At 39.5% G+C, this 16,341-nt stretch overlaps 1 protein-coding gene across 6 annotated transcripts in view; it reads right to left on the bottom strand.

Moving 5' to 3' along the window:
- LOC120900280 (ATP-binding cassette sub-family C member Sur) overlaps positions 1–16,341 on the bottom strand; it is a 75,536-nt gene that overhangs the window by 18,539 nt on the left and 40,656 nt on the right. For all 6 annotated transcript variants that reach the window (XM_040307071.1, XM_040307067.1, XM_040307065.1 and 3 more), the window contains 4 exons: positions 10,782–10,919; positions 9,937–10,099; positions 5,840–6,697; positions 5,565–5,670 (listed from right to left, as the gene is read on the bottom strand). In XM_040307071.1, coding sequence (XP_040163005.1) covers positions 5,565–5,670; positions 5,840–6,697; positions 9,937–10,099; positions 10,782–10,919 — 1,265 coding nt within the window. The remainder of the gene's footprint in view (positions 1–5,564; positions 5,671–5,839; positions 6,698–9,936; positions 10,100–10,781; positions 10,920–16,341) is intronic.

Below are 16,341 nucleotides of genomic sequence, written 5' to 3' on the forward strand. Positions count from 1 at the left end.
TTGGTGATGTAGCTTTAAGTTCTCAGATACATGTGTTTTAGATGCTGATTATTTATTGATGATCTAATAAGTGTAAAAAGTTAATTCCTAGTACATTCGTGAAACCTTGTGTTTGCTTAGAGTATTGCCTTTTTTGAATATTTTTTATTATTCTGAAAACTAAAAAATCTGCTTAAAAGATACTTGAATCGTCTTCATGGTCGTAATGTGGAATAAATACTTGTACGATATTTTAGCATATCTACAATATACTACTATACAGATCTTATTGTAAACAACACTATCAGCTTTACTACTAACTACTGCAACACATTCATTACAACACACACACGCAAATCAGATCATACCATAACAAGACAACCAGAAGAGTTCAGGCCACACCGTTCGTATAAAAACAACTGTGACACACTTCTTGAAAACACCAGAAAAATCCATAATAGGCAAATCAGGCGTTACTGCAGGAAAACTAGGTGAACTGAGAACGCATGGCAACTTATGAGCTCAGTTCTGCATGGCAATTTATAATGAAAGCTCACAAAAACATCCATTCTTTAGCAACAATAGATGAAACCTTCTTTCGCAGTATAGTAAAACCGCATCATAGGCACATATCGAAAAACACCTCAAACCACTTCAATTTATAAATTGTTACCAAAAACAATAACATTTAATTAGGACAAAAACACATTCCAAAACCAAATATACGACAAAACCCATAACTTATTTTCAGTATAAATAAAACCAATTCTGATCACGGCAGATCAAATTCACTCCAGCTGCCAAGATAGGACGTTACGCTTCCCAAAACTTCGCCTACCAACTTATTTCAAGAAGTTTCAAGACGATCAAATGCCGGGTTCTATCAGTCCGCTTTGAACAGTTCGTTCCACCTCGTCTCATGTCAGTAATAATTGACTCCCCGCAAACATAGTGCTCGACAATATTATTTTTTCCATTTAACTTTATTTTCATACGCCAGATCCTGCAATCAGACCAATGATGGTTATCGAATGAAAAAAATGTAACATCAATTATGCTTTTTTTTTGAGTAACACTTATTTTCTGATGAACACGGCTCGAAAATGTATCATAATCTAAACAAAATTCCGAAAAAATAACCGATTTTTTTATACGGGGGTGTTTTTTTTTTAATTTCGCAGCTGTTTTGAGCAATATTCCAGCTAAATTGAAAAAAAAAATCCCATCAATATATTCAAGTAATTTCCTTAAATGGTGTAAAACAGGTCATTTAAATATTCTGGATTAAAAAATCTTAATTGATTAGGTAAATCCTAAGTTATTGCAAAAACATGGTTTTTTTTTAATTTCTCATAGTGTGAATTGAATGAAACTATAAAATAAAGTTAAATTAAAGTTGAAATGATTGATATGAAAAACACCGCTTTACACTCTTTATAACCTACATCGATTGAAATTATAAGCATGCTAGAACCAACTAACATTAAAAAGAACAAAGCGATTCTACGTTTGTTTAAATGTCTGTCTAATTTGTCTAAGAAACCCCACACTAGAGATAATGTTTGCATGCAGCGTTGACACCCCGTCAAATGTCAAATTTACTTTAAAAATGTTTAATAAAGCCACACACCATACGAAAACGTTTCATTGATTAAGTTAGCTTGATTCCGATAACAATTGCTTCCATAAGTTCTATAAGTTCTAATGATTTACGGCTCTTCGAGGCTTTTCATGTAAGAAACGAAACAGAGCGAAATAAACGGAAAGCAAACAAATTTATAAAATAATGAATCAAACGGATTTTAATTTTCACATTCATAGATGTCGGTAGAAAAGTTAGTGAAAAATAAGTAAAAAATTTGTTTTACGTATCTTAAACTATGGTTTGAGCTATTTAATATATTTAACTTTAAAAATACAGCTCTATTAAATCATTGCTTCAACGTCTTCCATTACATACGTTCGATGTAAATATTTAAATAAAAGTCATACCGAAACCATCAAACATTGCCTCCTTTCCCTTATCAAATGCATCGTTTGATAAAGCACTGAATCGATCAAATGTGAATCTACATAAATCCAATGCCAACGCTCGTAAAGCATCTGCTTTTCCCGGAAATCGGATCATAAAGCTCATCCAACAAACGAACGAAGGATCACAATTCGATTGGTTGATTGAACGCATGCATGCATCACGAGGGCAGCAGTAGTAACGCGTACGTTCGACATACGTTGAAGTGCACACGATAATTTGCTCACCAACACACCATTTCCGCTCTTTTGACTCTTTTTGTTGCTGTTCATTTACTACGATCCAAATCAAGCGTGTTTGAGTATGTGCAGTTCGTCATCGGCCATTTAGCTTGCCCATTTCAGTTTACGCAGTGCTTGTTTGCTTTTGAGCACGTTAACGGGGAACTATCATTTTAATTTAAACCCTCGTACCACGAAAAAAGGATCCCTCCGCCTCTGTGGTGTATCCTACTTCCTCCTTTCTACCCCCGCTAGGATGCAAAGCATCAAACTATTCAGATAAAATAGCATTAATGTCAGCGCGGCCGGTCACCGAACGGTGCGCAAAATCACATCCACCTACACCGGAAAAGTGCCCCATAAACATTCGATAAAATCACTTCTCAGCCGTTGCCATACTCACACATAAAAAACGGTCGTTTTTTCAACATGAACAAAAAGAATATAAAACGTAGAGAAAGCGGAACGAATCATTGCAATAAATACCGTAAAAAAAGGAGCAGACGGGGAGCGAGATTCGGAAAACGTGTGCGGAACACGTTTTGCTCCCATCCGGCGATAGTAGCCAGCCCATTTATTTATGCTCACCCTGGCCCTTCCCATTCCTGGTCCGGATTTTGGATGAATTGATTTTCCGACGAATTTATTGGCTTAACTTTTATTTATACATCCGCTTTAGTTGTGTTGTGGATGAGGAAGATTTGGACAAGCAAAAAAGAATAACGTAAATATTCTACCTTTATACTAGTTTTTTTCTGGGACCTACGGGAAATGTAGGTCGATCAACTGTTACGAAAGGTGATGGAGGCTTTGTATGGTTTTATTTTATCTTGTCAGCAAAAACTAATGCGCTGTGCATTGAACGGCAGAGGGCTGGGATATAGTGCCCGTGCCCGTTTACGGTAAAGCGGGAATGTTGGTGAAAAACAGCTAAAAACGTTTCCATCGATAAATTTTCAATTCAAACTATCTCAGATTTTGTTGATCGTTTGGATCGTAAAAAAATCCAAATAGCTTTCATACCATTGTCACTTCCTTTTTGCTTGTCTTTATTAAATCGAAAAATTGGCTTTGGGCTTACACGGGTGAATGATTAAAATATTGAGTTATTTAATTACTAAGCAAAATCTTTACCCTCAAAGTGGCGCAAGTAAATTTCGTTACAACTATAATCTTATCATCATCATGAAGATCGTGATGACAACTGCAGTTACACATTTAATAATGCCATGGGACATCTACACATATTTTTGTATAATATGTATTATTTGTTTAACATATATGACGCACTTACGTTTGAAATCCGACAAGCTTCTCGCTTTCTTAATTTCACCGGGTAAACTGTTGTACCGTTGAATCCCTTTGAAAAACAAAGAGTTTCTGGCACATAGGGAATGCAAGTTAGGTACCCTTGGCTCATTTGCCCTGCGTTTAGGGTACCGATGGTTGTGGGACCCCCGAACTATGCTCTCCCCCAGATACCCAGGCAACAAGGTATCTGGGGAGCATTTTAAACAGTTTAAATATAACTTGAACATTTTAAATATAAAAGTCATGGTCTGGTACACACCAGGTAACTTCCAGGTATTTAAGTAACAAGTCTTGTTAATGTTTAATGCCAGCTGTTTGTACTTCAGCCATCCATCCAGAGCGTTTTAATCGATATTAATCAGAAACTCTGCTTGCTTGATTTCTATGTGCGAGATAAACAACAGCCTTCAAAACCTGTTTCATGCCATTGATATACATGATAAACAAAATTGGTCCAAGAACATTACCTTGCTGAACACCAAGGGTGTTTTCTATAGGCTTTGACACAGAGTTATAGACACAACAAACAAAGTTCTCTGAGTTCTTTCTTTTAAATTACTTTTGAACCAAGTGAGCTCCCTCCCCACAATACCAAAACGCCGTAAAGTAGAAAGCAACAATGGTCTAGATATTGCTTCAAATGCTTTATGTTTTAGATCCAAGCAACTAACGATTCTTTCTGTAATTATCGATTATTAATGTAATTTGGAATAGTGATGACAAATAGTAAGACAAACAAAAAATCCATTCAAGTTGGATTTGGGAATTTATAGGGCTGTTTTCCAAATTGTATGAAACAAGTATCGTTGAAGATAAAAACATTATGTATTGTATTGGCTTTTTACTCATTCTTATTCTGAATCTCTCGCATTTTGTGGTTCAATTACATGTTGGTATTGCTTCTAATATGACTATGTAGTACTTAACAAAGTTCTATCAGGCCAAATAAGATATTTGTTTTTATTTTATATATTTTTTTAATTACTGTTTTATTCAAAATGTCCTCTTTTATCAATCTTAGAATAGACTGCCGGCAGTGTCGTTGAATAGTTAAACGAGTTCATAATCTTTGGAAATATGCTTTAAGAGATGCAAATATTGAATTTAACAGCCTTATTCACGCTAATGGCCTAGATACAAAAAATAATTTATATTCCGTTAAGTAATAATTATCGGTTTTTTGGGGGCAAACATGTCTAAAATTATTCGCACGGGTACAAATTTCCTAATCTTGCTTTTCTCATGATTGTAATCCGATAAAAGCAAATGACCTTCAATCCAATGAAATATACTTGCTTCTCCGTGTTGAAAATTTGTTCCCGCAACTTATCCATAGATGATGATTAAGATCAATTATCAATCAAAACGAAATCCCTTACCCCGCGATGTAAGTGAATTTACGTGTTGATCGAATTTTTCTCAAAGAAAGGCAAATTACCCGCAGCAATTAATTCGACCCAATGTCATCGACTTGAGCACAAAAAGGCGTTGAACTGAGGAGAAGAACACAATGTCTCCGAAAAGAGCCACCTGGCCCTTTTCTATGTCTTTCATCGTGATTGTTGAAAAAACATTGAAATATTTTCTTCTTTCTTGTGAAAAACTCTGGGCCATTCGTGCTGCGTCTTTAGAACAACCATTTTCTAACCCTTTTTTGTGCGTTCTTTTTATGCTGAAAGAATGGATATTCTCATAATCAAGCAACCTTTACCACACCATCTCCTTCGTCCCGCACTGCTAACCGGATAATCCATGTTTACTTCCAAGCAAACGAGCACGTTTTTTTATTTGTCGCCCGGGTGCGGGTGCTAATCTGCAGCTAAATGCGCCCCTTAATAATCAGTCGATTGTCACACGGCCGAGTGCGCTTTTGTATCAGTTTTCCGCTCAATCCCTTTCTGGTTAGCTAAATCCCCATTCATACTTGACAAAAAGCAACGAAAAATCCGCTCGAAAATGGTGCCGCCTGCGGGCGGAAAGATTACCCGGAGTAAAACCAGCAAAAGAAAGAAAGAACTTACTTATTCCAGATCAGTTCGCCGGAAAGATGATTTATCTCTTTGAGCAGCGCAGCCAGCAGGGACGATTTGCCGCTCCCGCTACGCCCAACAATGACGGTCAGTTTGGCTGTGAAAAGAAATAGAGAGAGAGAGAGAGAGAGAGAGAAAGAGAGAAAGAGAGGGAGATAGAGGGAGATAAAGAGAGAGAGAAAGAGAGAGTAAGATCAATTGGGTTAATTTCGCATTCCATGTTCGACAACTTCCGGCGACTGTTTGGCGGGCTATGGCAAGCTCACCTTTCGGCACGGTCAGCTGCTCAATGTGTAGCGCACAGTGTGTCATGGTGTCGTCTGCCCCCGTGTCGTTCCACCGGAAGCGTGCGTCCTTAAGAAACACCGCCGCATGGTCGGGCAGCCCGAAGCGCATTTCCCGCGCCAGATGCTTCTGCTTCTGGCGACACTTCTCCAGCCGTGCGCTCACCGACAGCTGGCTGTGCTTCTTCAGCTTCACGCGGGGGCTCGGGACCGTCTTCTGGTATTTGGCCGGTCGCTGCCGGGCCATCGGTGCCCGGTCAACCTGCTCGCACCTAATCGACCGGTCCGAGCTCATGGACGAGTGCTGGCTGCAGCTTTTCCCACCGACATCCTCCACCAGCGGCAATGGGCCAGCATTGTCAGCAGCTTTCCGCTCGGTTTGCGGCGAACCGGTAACATTATCGGACGATTTAATGCCTGGCTGCTGCAGCTGCTGCCCTTCTTCTACCTGATCGGGTGGTGCAACGACCGGAACACCCGGGCACTGTTCCTGCGCTGCTGCAGCATCGTCCCCGTCCTGTGGGTCACCCGCTTCGTCCATGTCCAGCGACGCGTCACTTTTGCTAAGAATTCGGGCCATCGTACGGATACCTTCGAGCGAACTCCGCTCTACCTCCGGCTGGCCAAGGAACGCTTCCAGCCGACCAGTGCTGACGATGGCCGAAAGTGTGATCGGTATGGTGATGGGAAAGATGAACAGTGGTACGGTCAGTTGATTGAAGAGCGCCAGCGATGCAAACAGACGGCCGGCGGTCAACTCGATCGGGTTGTTTTCGAGCGCGAGAAACACGGCTATCGTTACGATGGTAATTAGCACGGAGGAAATGTGTGTCAGCAACACTGGAAAAAGGGGAGGTAAGGAAGCAAAGATAGTAAATGAACGACTTACAATGTAGTAGGTTTTGATCATTAGAGTAACACTGTTGATTTTCAACTGACATAGCATTACAACCCGTCCGATGCCAATCGAACCCTCCGTGCTCACTACAAACACCACAAAAGCAAGTAAATGGTTACAATGTGTTAGAAGCAACCACATTCGAGGAATAGCTTTCAACCACATCCAAGAAGTATCTCGGCAACAGCTCTCACAAACCGTTCGAAAGCTTTCATATTTCAATCAAAATGACACCTTCAATGTACCTCCCAAAGAAAGGCACGAGTGCTAGGTTGCTCCGTTACTTTGTAACAAAAACGAAAACCACTCGCTTAGAAACTGGGCTGGTATAGTGGCATAGTAGAATACTATTGCACTCTGCATTGGCAAAGAGCTATCGAGAAAAAAGCCTCATTCGATGCCTGTGACATCCTCCATTTTTTGTGGAAAAGTAACGACTATAATGAAGGGAATATCCATCTGTCAATGGTTCGTTGCATTTGTTTGTTAGGGTCAGGCTACTGGAAAGCAGTCATCCTAACAAACAGGATGTTTTAATGCAGATTGTTTTTTTTTGTAGATACATTTTTCCCTGATAATAATCATTACTGGAAAAGAGCTATCAATAAAAAAACCTATTTATAGGAGCTAAAGAGTATTGTCAATTATGGGTCCTTAAACCAAAGGTGTGACCAAAGTCTATATAATACAGAGTTGTGATGGGAAAAATAAATTTCAGAAGCGATTCGAATCTTCGAATCCCAATCCTGGATGGGATTCGAATCTTTGAATCCCAATCCCAATCCCGATGTGGTATAGCGTTTTATTCTAGTTTGTAGCGGGGGAGGGGGGGGTGAATTAGTTAAAGTTGGAATGAGAGGTCATTTTGTTTTACATTACATTACATTATACCAACATTTGCTATATTTTGACTGAAAACTGCGTGATTAGACTTCCGAAATTAAAGATACGTGGTTTCTCTCGACCCAAATTAATAGCGTATTTCGGGTACAGCCTCTAAATTCAATCGCAATCAGAATCGCAATTAGAATCCCAATCCCAATCGAATCGCAATCTCAATCCCAATCAGAATCCCAATCGAATCCCAATCCCAATCGAATCTTTGGGATTCTTTTAGGGATTCAAATCCTACAAACGGGATCCGATCCGATCGAATCTTTCTAGGGATTAAATCTTCGAATCTTCCAAATCCCGAATCTCCCAACACTATTACAGAGGTCGAGTCGTCCAGAACATTTGATGAAAAAGCGTGGGAAAGTTTTGACTCCTGGATGAAAAAGCTTCAATAGTTTCATCGCAGCATGCACTGAGGTTTTAGTTGTTGTGCATGCAGTGGTCCGAATGCATTTGCGATCATTTTTACGACGTTTGTTCATAATCGTGTTGCTGAAAAAGTTGACGAATACCAAAAAAAGATACAATTACAGTGTAATTATCAATTACAGTGTAATTATCAATTACAGTGTAATTATCAATTACAAAAAGATCAGTGCCCGAAATTACAACGAAATCATGTGCAGTTCAAGAGGACCAAAGCTAAGAGACTAGATTCCTGATTGTGGTCGTTTTTAAGTGATGAATTACTGAAAAAACTTTTCCATACCTCGTTCATGAGAAAGAAATGTATAGTTACACTAAGTTTTGTGCACAAAATGCACAATTTGCCCTGAAAAGTGTTTGGTTGTTAGGAATCGTTTGTAAACGCTTTTTCATCTAACTTTCAAAAACAAGCTTTCAAAATGGTGGACCAAAATCGAGCTAAGCATTGACCTCTGTATTACATAGACTTTGGGTGCGACCCTTATCTGACAAAAGAATATACAGTCAACCCTCTCTTATTTGACACCTCTCCAATTTGTAAAACCTCTCTTATTTGAACATTTTGCACAGTCCCTTGATTTCCAGTACATTTTTGTTCCTCTAATTTGGAAAACCTCTGAAATATGTGTCCCTCTTATTTGTGTATGGTGTTGCCATGGTTATTGAATGATGTATGCTCAAATTGGCAATCCTGTTCGCAGTTTCCTATAGCAACAGTTAAGGCTGCATACTAAATGTTCTGTCTCTTTCTTGTTTGGATGGACCTTTCATTCACTTTCCACCTCTGTAATTTGAAAATCCCTCTTATTCGATAGTCCCATCGCCTCTCAAATAAGAGAGGGTTCACTGTAGTCATGGTAGGTGCTGTAGATTGTTGGATATGAACAGCGACAAAGTTTGCATAGCCGTTATACGCAATATTAGGAAACAAATCGCTAATCATTATACACAACTCTATAAGCGTCTTTTCTTCAAACACTGGCTTTGCAGCAGAATCATTTTGCTATCCAATAAGCTTATACTGTGTTTGATCAATTCTGATCAATTTTAAGTTTTAAAAATATATTACAAAACTCTTTTTTAACTGATTGCTGGATAAATATTCATTTTTTGATTTATGTTTTCAGTGCATGTGTTAGAAGCTGACGCTCTAACCAAAAACATAAAAAAATAGTTTTTTTCTGTGTTCTGTATAAATCGTGGCTCTTGGGTGTTTTTTAATCGAAATTGACTTATTTTGTGCGGGGTTTCTCTTTTTAAGTCTATGCGGACACACAAAACATCCCTCAATTCCAGCTCAAACAGTTTTCAGCATCATGAAAACCCCTATAATGTGCATTTTATTGTAATAATTCTTGCTAAAAAATGCCAAAATTCTACCTTAGAGTGGATCCATATGGTGGAACAAACGAATGGAAAAAACAGCCCTGTTGATGAATTTAGCACTGGCCCAGACTGACACAACTTCAACAAACATTCGGGATATACATTTTCAGTTCCTTTTTGCTTTAAAACTACTGTAAAAAAGTGTCTCGTAGCCTTCAAAAGCGAAGATCTTTATTTCCAAAAAGGAATGATGCGTGAAAACGGCTGCAAAAGGATTGCTGTTATTTATATGAATAAAAAAACACGCAATTCCACATACCGCCTGAACTGTTTCATGAAATGAAGAAAGAGGAAACTTTTCAGCCACCGTTTTTTTGCCTGATAGCTTGTTTTTGTTCATTTAAGCTCGCTTCCCTTGACTGATCCTGTTGATAAAACACATCACACACGCCCTCCACGATCTCTCTCTGACACTCCATTCCATTTAGTGGTGCACACAAGTCATGCCAGACGAAGGGATGCTCCTACTACTTACTCATTAATGTCCAGTAGATTGAGTCGAGGTCGAGGTGGCGTAGCTCCTGCTGGCGGGCTTGCGAAATTTTATCTTTGAATACGGTCTCCCATGCGTTCAGTTTAATTAATTTTATCCCCAGCAGTACCTCGTTGATGCGCCGTAACCGCTCGTCGGTGCATTCCTGGAGGTGGAGCATTTGAATGAATGAAAGAAAAAGAGAAAACAGATAGGGAAAATCAGAGATCAGGTACTTCACCGAAATTGGAAGCAACTCTGGTAGCAGGAGAAGCTGTTGCCGGCAATAGTGGCTCTTGCTGGAGTTGCACCTAGCACAGCAACCCTAGTGGTGGAGAAATTTAAAATGGCACGAAGCTTAAATGTGAAACGAACTGCTTTATGGCTCTGTGAATTTCTGGCTCACAAAAGATTTCACCTCTGTACCCATTTTCCACGCTGAAAGGTGGAAAATTGTATGCAAAACTGATAAAAGGGCAAACGAACGATCCTTATATGAGCAGTGAGTTGCGAAAAACGTAAAATCTGGGGAAAATCGTTCTACGAAAGTGTGTATCTTAGTGTGAATTAATTTTAATGAGAATGTTCTTCCTGGTGGATTCAATGGAATTTAAATTTTCATGAAATAGTATATTTGCAAACCCTTTTAAAAATAGGAACTTTCTTAATTGTCTCCTTTTATTCGTTTCGATGTATTTAATTAAATGTGTCCCTGATCAATACAAACCGTATCTTTATTTATATTTCAACTGAACATCCGTTCTTAAAATAATGAATTAATACTTTGACGACAAAAGCTCGCCCATCAGCAACATAAACCCGCCTAACTAACCCCAACCAATACATACCGATACTTTCTTCGAGTTGGCCGCCATCAGCTTACCGATCAGCAGCTGCAACGGTGTCATCGTGACGATGCAAACGACCGATCCAATTACCGTACTAATCCCCAGCTGACGATAGAGCAGGTACATTACGACGGCAATCTAGTAAGAAAATGGAGGAAAGAAGTAATTATAGAAACACAAGAGAAGAAGAAAAAAGACACACTGAGTGCTGCTACCCGCGTACGACGGTGAACGGGGCTGCTGAGCCACCCCCAAAGTAACGCCGGGTTTCTTTGCTAGCTAGTGAAAGTAAATAGGTAGGGAGGACAGTAAATCATAGCAAGAGTTGATATAAAGGGCAAGGGGTGGTTACCATCCCACGCAGGGGCACAGCAAGCGGTTATCGTGCCCGTAGGGTAATGAATTGAAAATTGTTTCTACTCATTACCACCGTGCGCTACCGGAATGAATGATGCCGAAGAGGGTTCTTTTTGTACTAACAGAAGAAGCGGATGGTCGGTGCTTCAAGTACCATCACCGTCAGACTTTGTTGCTGTACGATCGTCTGAGCCATCATCATCACCGTCATTATCACTATTATTTTCAGTGTCATTTGAGCAAGTGCACTTAAAACGATATTGTACAAACACACACAAAAAAACGCTGCCAATTGCGATCTTTACAGTAGTCTTCATTTCTTCGTCCCTGCGGAACAGTGGTGGAAAATTTCTTTATTAACCCGGAAAAAACACAACAATAATAACACGATATTGGGAGGGGCAGTGAGATAGAGAAAGAAAGAGAAAGAGAGAGAGGAAGAGAGAGAGAGAGAGCGAGAGAGAGAGCGAGAGCGAGAGAGAGAGAGAGAGAGAGAGAGAGAGAGAGAAATCCCTCAACGCTGTTCATCGTCACCCGCAACCATGGTAAATGGAAATAAGAAAAGCGCTTAGTTTGTTTCTCGCTATAAGCTTTGAATCTCTCGCCAGTCACCAAAACTTCAAGAAGAAATTAGTCGTCTTACTGCAAGTAAGTTGCTTCTTCCTTTTCCTTTTCACTATTCAACCCCACGGCCCTAAATTGCTACAGCAACTGCTGACTAGAGGGTGGACCGCTGCACGAGTCACTTCAATGTCAGCGAGTAATTTGTAATTTCAAATTATCTCACTCCCGCTGACCTACTTTTCACCTTTTTTACTTCCGTGCTTGGGGCCAGTGATGACAGTGTATGAAGGCAAAGAAAAGCTTCTAATTACAGAACCTAGAAACGGTGACAACGAAATGTGTCATTCAAACGGAAGAAGTGGCTTACGATATTGAATATTCATTTTTGCTCTGCCATTTTTTGTAGCACTTCGTCTTTTTTTTGCGTTGGCCTGCCGGTAGTACGTAAGAACGTTCGGTCTGTATTTAAATAAGATTAAATTAACACATTACTCTTGATCACTTATAAGCCAAAGTTTTAACTCACCACTCCACAGCCGATAACTTTTAATGGCTGTGTGTCTATTAACCTTTAAAGTGTTGAAACTGTCGCGTGAACCAAAAAAGAAAGAAACCAAAGGCAACATTCGCTGCAGGTGCCGCACGCGCTCGGCATTATTTACACAACAACAATCAGCAACTTTGCTAGTGGGGCAGAAGAAGGGTGCTGCACCTGCACCAAATGGCCCGGACCCGATTGCCTTACACCGGGTGGAATGTTAATGGGCGGCATAAACGCTATTATGCTTCCTCACTAACTGCTGCCGGTCATCTTAGCGGTAGTAAAACATTCATTGGAAAACTTCCGAAACCTTACGATGTTGCTTGGCTGGGTGGAAGGAAAAAGTTTCACTTCAATCCTAATTATGCCCTCTACACAGGATGACCTTGTGCCCTGCACCCGCTTGTTTCATACAGTGACAAATTAAATACGAATAAACAGAATCCCACTTCTATCGCTCGGAAAGCTTGTACCAGCAGCTTTCGTCGGTTGGCGAAGCGGTTAGAGGGATCAATACACAAGAAGAAACGGTTAGCAGGATTATTAACATACCATCCGTGTGCCGGTGGCTTGGTGCCAAAGTGATTGGGGAACGTTGATGCAACGTTTCCATCGGACCAGCCCGCATGGAAATTAGTGTGGAAGGACACGGATGAGTTGAAACCGTCTAGCGCTCGTTTGCTTTTTTGTTACAGTGTGCCGTTTTGATTTAAGTAAATCCAAAGCAGGATGTTGAACTTGAAACAGTATTGAAATTTCGACTTTTTTTTCTAGAACACCACGTTTCCTGCAGTGGTTCAAAACATGGAAATGATTTTCAATTCCAATAAATAAATGAGTAAATACAATCAACAAGAAGCTTTGACATGGCTTTCAAACGTATTCATTCAACATCGACTGCTTGGTATCCTGCAGCAACTTCCTATTCTTATTTGTCTTAGCGCAACAACCATTTCGGTCTAGGCCTGCCATAAACCACTACTATTAGCCTTTATTATCAATTACTTTTTTATTTAGTCATAGCAGGATAAACAATTCATCGCAGTGGAGATGTGGTTCATTCCTAAAGCGCATGTTATCAAGTCGAACGATTTTTGTGGGGTCTGAAATGTTATCAGAATAGTCAATCTCAAGAATTATAATGTCTCAAGAGAAGAAGCATTATTTTTTTTTAGATTTATGCGACACTGCCAATATTTGTAGGTTGTGGTTTTTAGTTCTGTTTTTATATTTTATTTGACCAATACACTAATATACTGTGGCACCCCTCATGACGAGTTTAATCCGTTCCAGTGGCTCACTCATTATGCGAAAAACTCGTCTAGTGGGCTGCTCTTTGGAATATAATTTGTATGAAAAATTAATTAAATAGTTCTAGGACCGTAAGTGCTTTGTCATTGTTATAGTTCTATTTTATTTTAAGGTTGGTCGATTGTCTATGTTTTTTTATCTTAAAAATTTCTCAAAATGAACGTTTTTAAATTGCTTTTTTATCAATTTGTGTCGAGAAAAGATAGTTGTTACGTTGTTAAACTATTTAAAATTTGTTATGGTAAGAATATTTACGATTAACACTTTAAGCGCCGTGTCATATAAATTCGCATGACGGTTTTGCTCACCGATCAGCTTTGCATCTAACGCTCAGCGATTCTCTTCAGAACGAATGAGGTAGGAAAGAGAGAACGAGAACGACATGTGCTACGCCGCTTATCGCAATGAAACAAAAGAGTGATAACAATGGCACAAGAAGCTGTCGCTCTCATCGCTCTCTTGCCATGCGCTACGAGCCCATTTCATAAACTGTGACGTCAGGCCGGCGGTCAAAGTGTTAAAGAATACAAGAACAAATTAAGTGTTTAAACATTTGCTTGGATAAAAAAACTACAACACACTTTCACTCCACATATATAATTATGCGAAACTCCTGCAAGCCTTCATCTCAAATGCACAATAAACACTTGCAAATATACCACACATTGTTACCTCAATAATTCTTATAAAAACTTCATTCAATAAAACTTCTCCTCCTAGCAATAGATTTAAATTGAACGATGCTTAGCATGGAAAAAAGAATTGTATGAGCGATCAACAAAATTAAATAAATGATCAATGTTAACCGATCTTGATTGCACATCGATTTTTGTTAGGAACATAAATAATAGTGCTCGTTATGAGAGATTTTGCTTGAGTATTTGGATCTGCTCGTCATGCGAAAAACACATTATAAGAGATACTTGTTATGAGGAATTCAAAAAACTAAAAGGAGTTTCTGATACACCATCTTTAGCTAAACAAAATCAAGATCTCTGAGCCAACAACGTTAAGGGACATATATTACTCAAATATTGAAATTTAAAGATGTGTGCATTTTTTTAGACACCATGTATTTATAAAATCTAAACCAAGTGCTACACTCTAACTGATTGCTTCTATATACATAAAAATGAAAGCTCATACTGTCAAAAAACCTTGCACGCGGAAACAATACTATCTGATGAAATTAAACATTGGTATCCCTTTCAATTCAATCACTTAAATCCCGCTCCATCTCGTTAGTGATATCAATTAAACGTGCCGCCGGCCACACAAAGGATGCCCTTTAAAAACCACCTGGCTACCCTGTTATTGTTTGCAATTAAACCAATTATATTGCCAGTTCAACTTAACCGTGAAAAGGGTCATGTTTTTTTTCTCTCTCTCTCTCGTTCCCCTTTTTCTCATTCCATAACAGTGTTGTTTATCGGGAAAAATAACTACCCGAAAAAAGCTGTCCGCTTTCACCTCCGCATCTTGCGCGCTGCTCATCGAACGCATTAAAATAGGCGACACGAAATCACTTCACCAACACCAGCACAACAAAGGCTACACACAGAATGTATCGCTGCAAAAATTTTCACTTCCAAACAAAACCTGGTCAACCTGGTCTCGCACACGAAATCGGAATAATTGAATTTAATCACCAGGTGGCTGAGGTCACACTGTCCCCTTTTTCGCCCACGGGCACCAGTGTCCTTGACGATCGGTTTGTTATCACAGCTGTACCAGCGACGACCACTTGCAAGCACAGCGTTGCATCGTTGGCAGTTTTTAATGAAATTTTATGATACATTCCGCCAGTAGTGATATTGTGCGAATGAGATTCGATGCTGGTATTTAAAACAAAACAAAAAAAGAACACGTTAAAAGCACAACAATAATAACCGGATTGTGTGGTAGACGTTTGAGCTGCCGAACGCGCTTGAGCCAACTGAAAGTGAATTAGTGCAGAAGTTTATCGAAAATGGTGCCTACGGGAGACGGAAAACAATTTACGGGTATTTTGAAGATTTACTTCCGCACGTGAGTGTGTTGGGGTTGCGTTTCATGCACGCAAATGCTGAAGATCAATAAGACATTTTACGTTTGTGGCAGTCAATGCAAATTACATTTAAAAAGATAAGTTAAGTTTTTTTTATTTCTAAAGCTCTTAAACGATGGCACTAGTCTTTGAGACACTGACACTGATACAGTTGGCCAAGGCAAAAACAGATATAAAATTAAAATGCAGTGTGTTTAAACATAAGATATTGAAGCACCAAAAGCAAGTAATTTAATGAAATTGAAACAAACGCTTTCACACTGTTGAGGAAATCGTATTCCGTTTAGCATACGTGCGCGCGAGAGAGAGAGAAGGAGAGAGAGAGGGAACTTAATCGTGTCGCCGTGCGCTGCTCAACGGGAGAGCGCTACGCGCTGACCGAGAGAATTCTTATCAGCTTAACAAGTCGCGTTCTGATCTCCGTACCAACAGGTCGCGTTTTGACCTCAGACCCAAAAAGTTGCGTTCTGACCAATCTGTTCTAAAGTGAAATAAACTTGTGAATTAACAACATCTTACAAACATATACAGTGTTCGGACAATTAAAAGTGCATATCACATCTAACCCCAAATCCCCCACATAAAATTTTGGTCCTTCGATCCGAATGTGTCACATTTTGTGGTTCTTAGATCCAAATGTGACACTTCTTCTTACTCTTACCGCTGACCGCGAACCGCTTACCTCAGTGCGCTTATCGTTGAACGCGAACCGCTTACCTCAGTGCGCTTATCGTTGAACG

This window comes from Anopheles arabiensis, chromosome 3, assembly GCF_016920715.1.
Source record: "Anopheles arabiensis isolate DONGOLA chromosome 3, AaraD3, whole genome shotgun sequence".
NCBI classification, from domain to species: Eukaryota; Metazoa; Arthropoda; class Insecta; order Diptera; family Culicidae; genus Anopheles; species Anopheles arabiensis.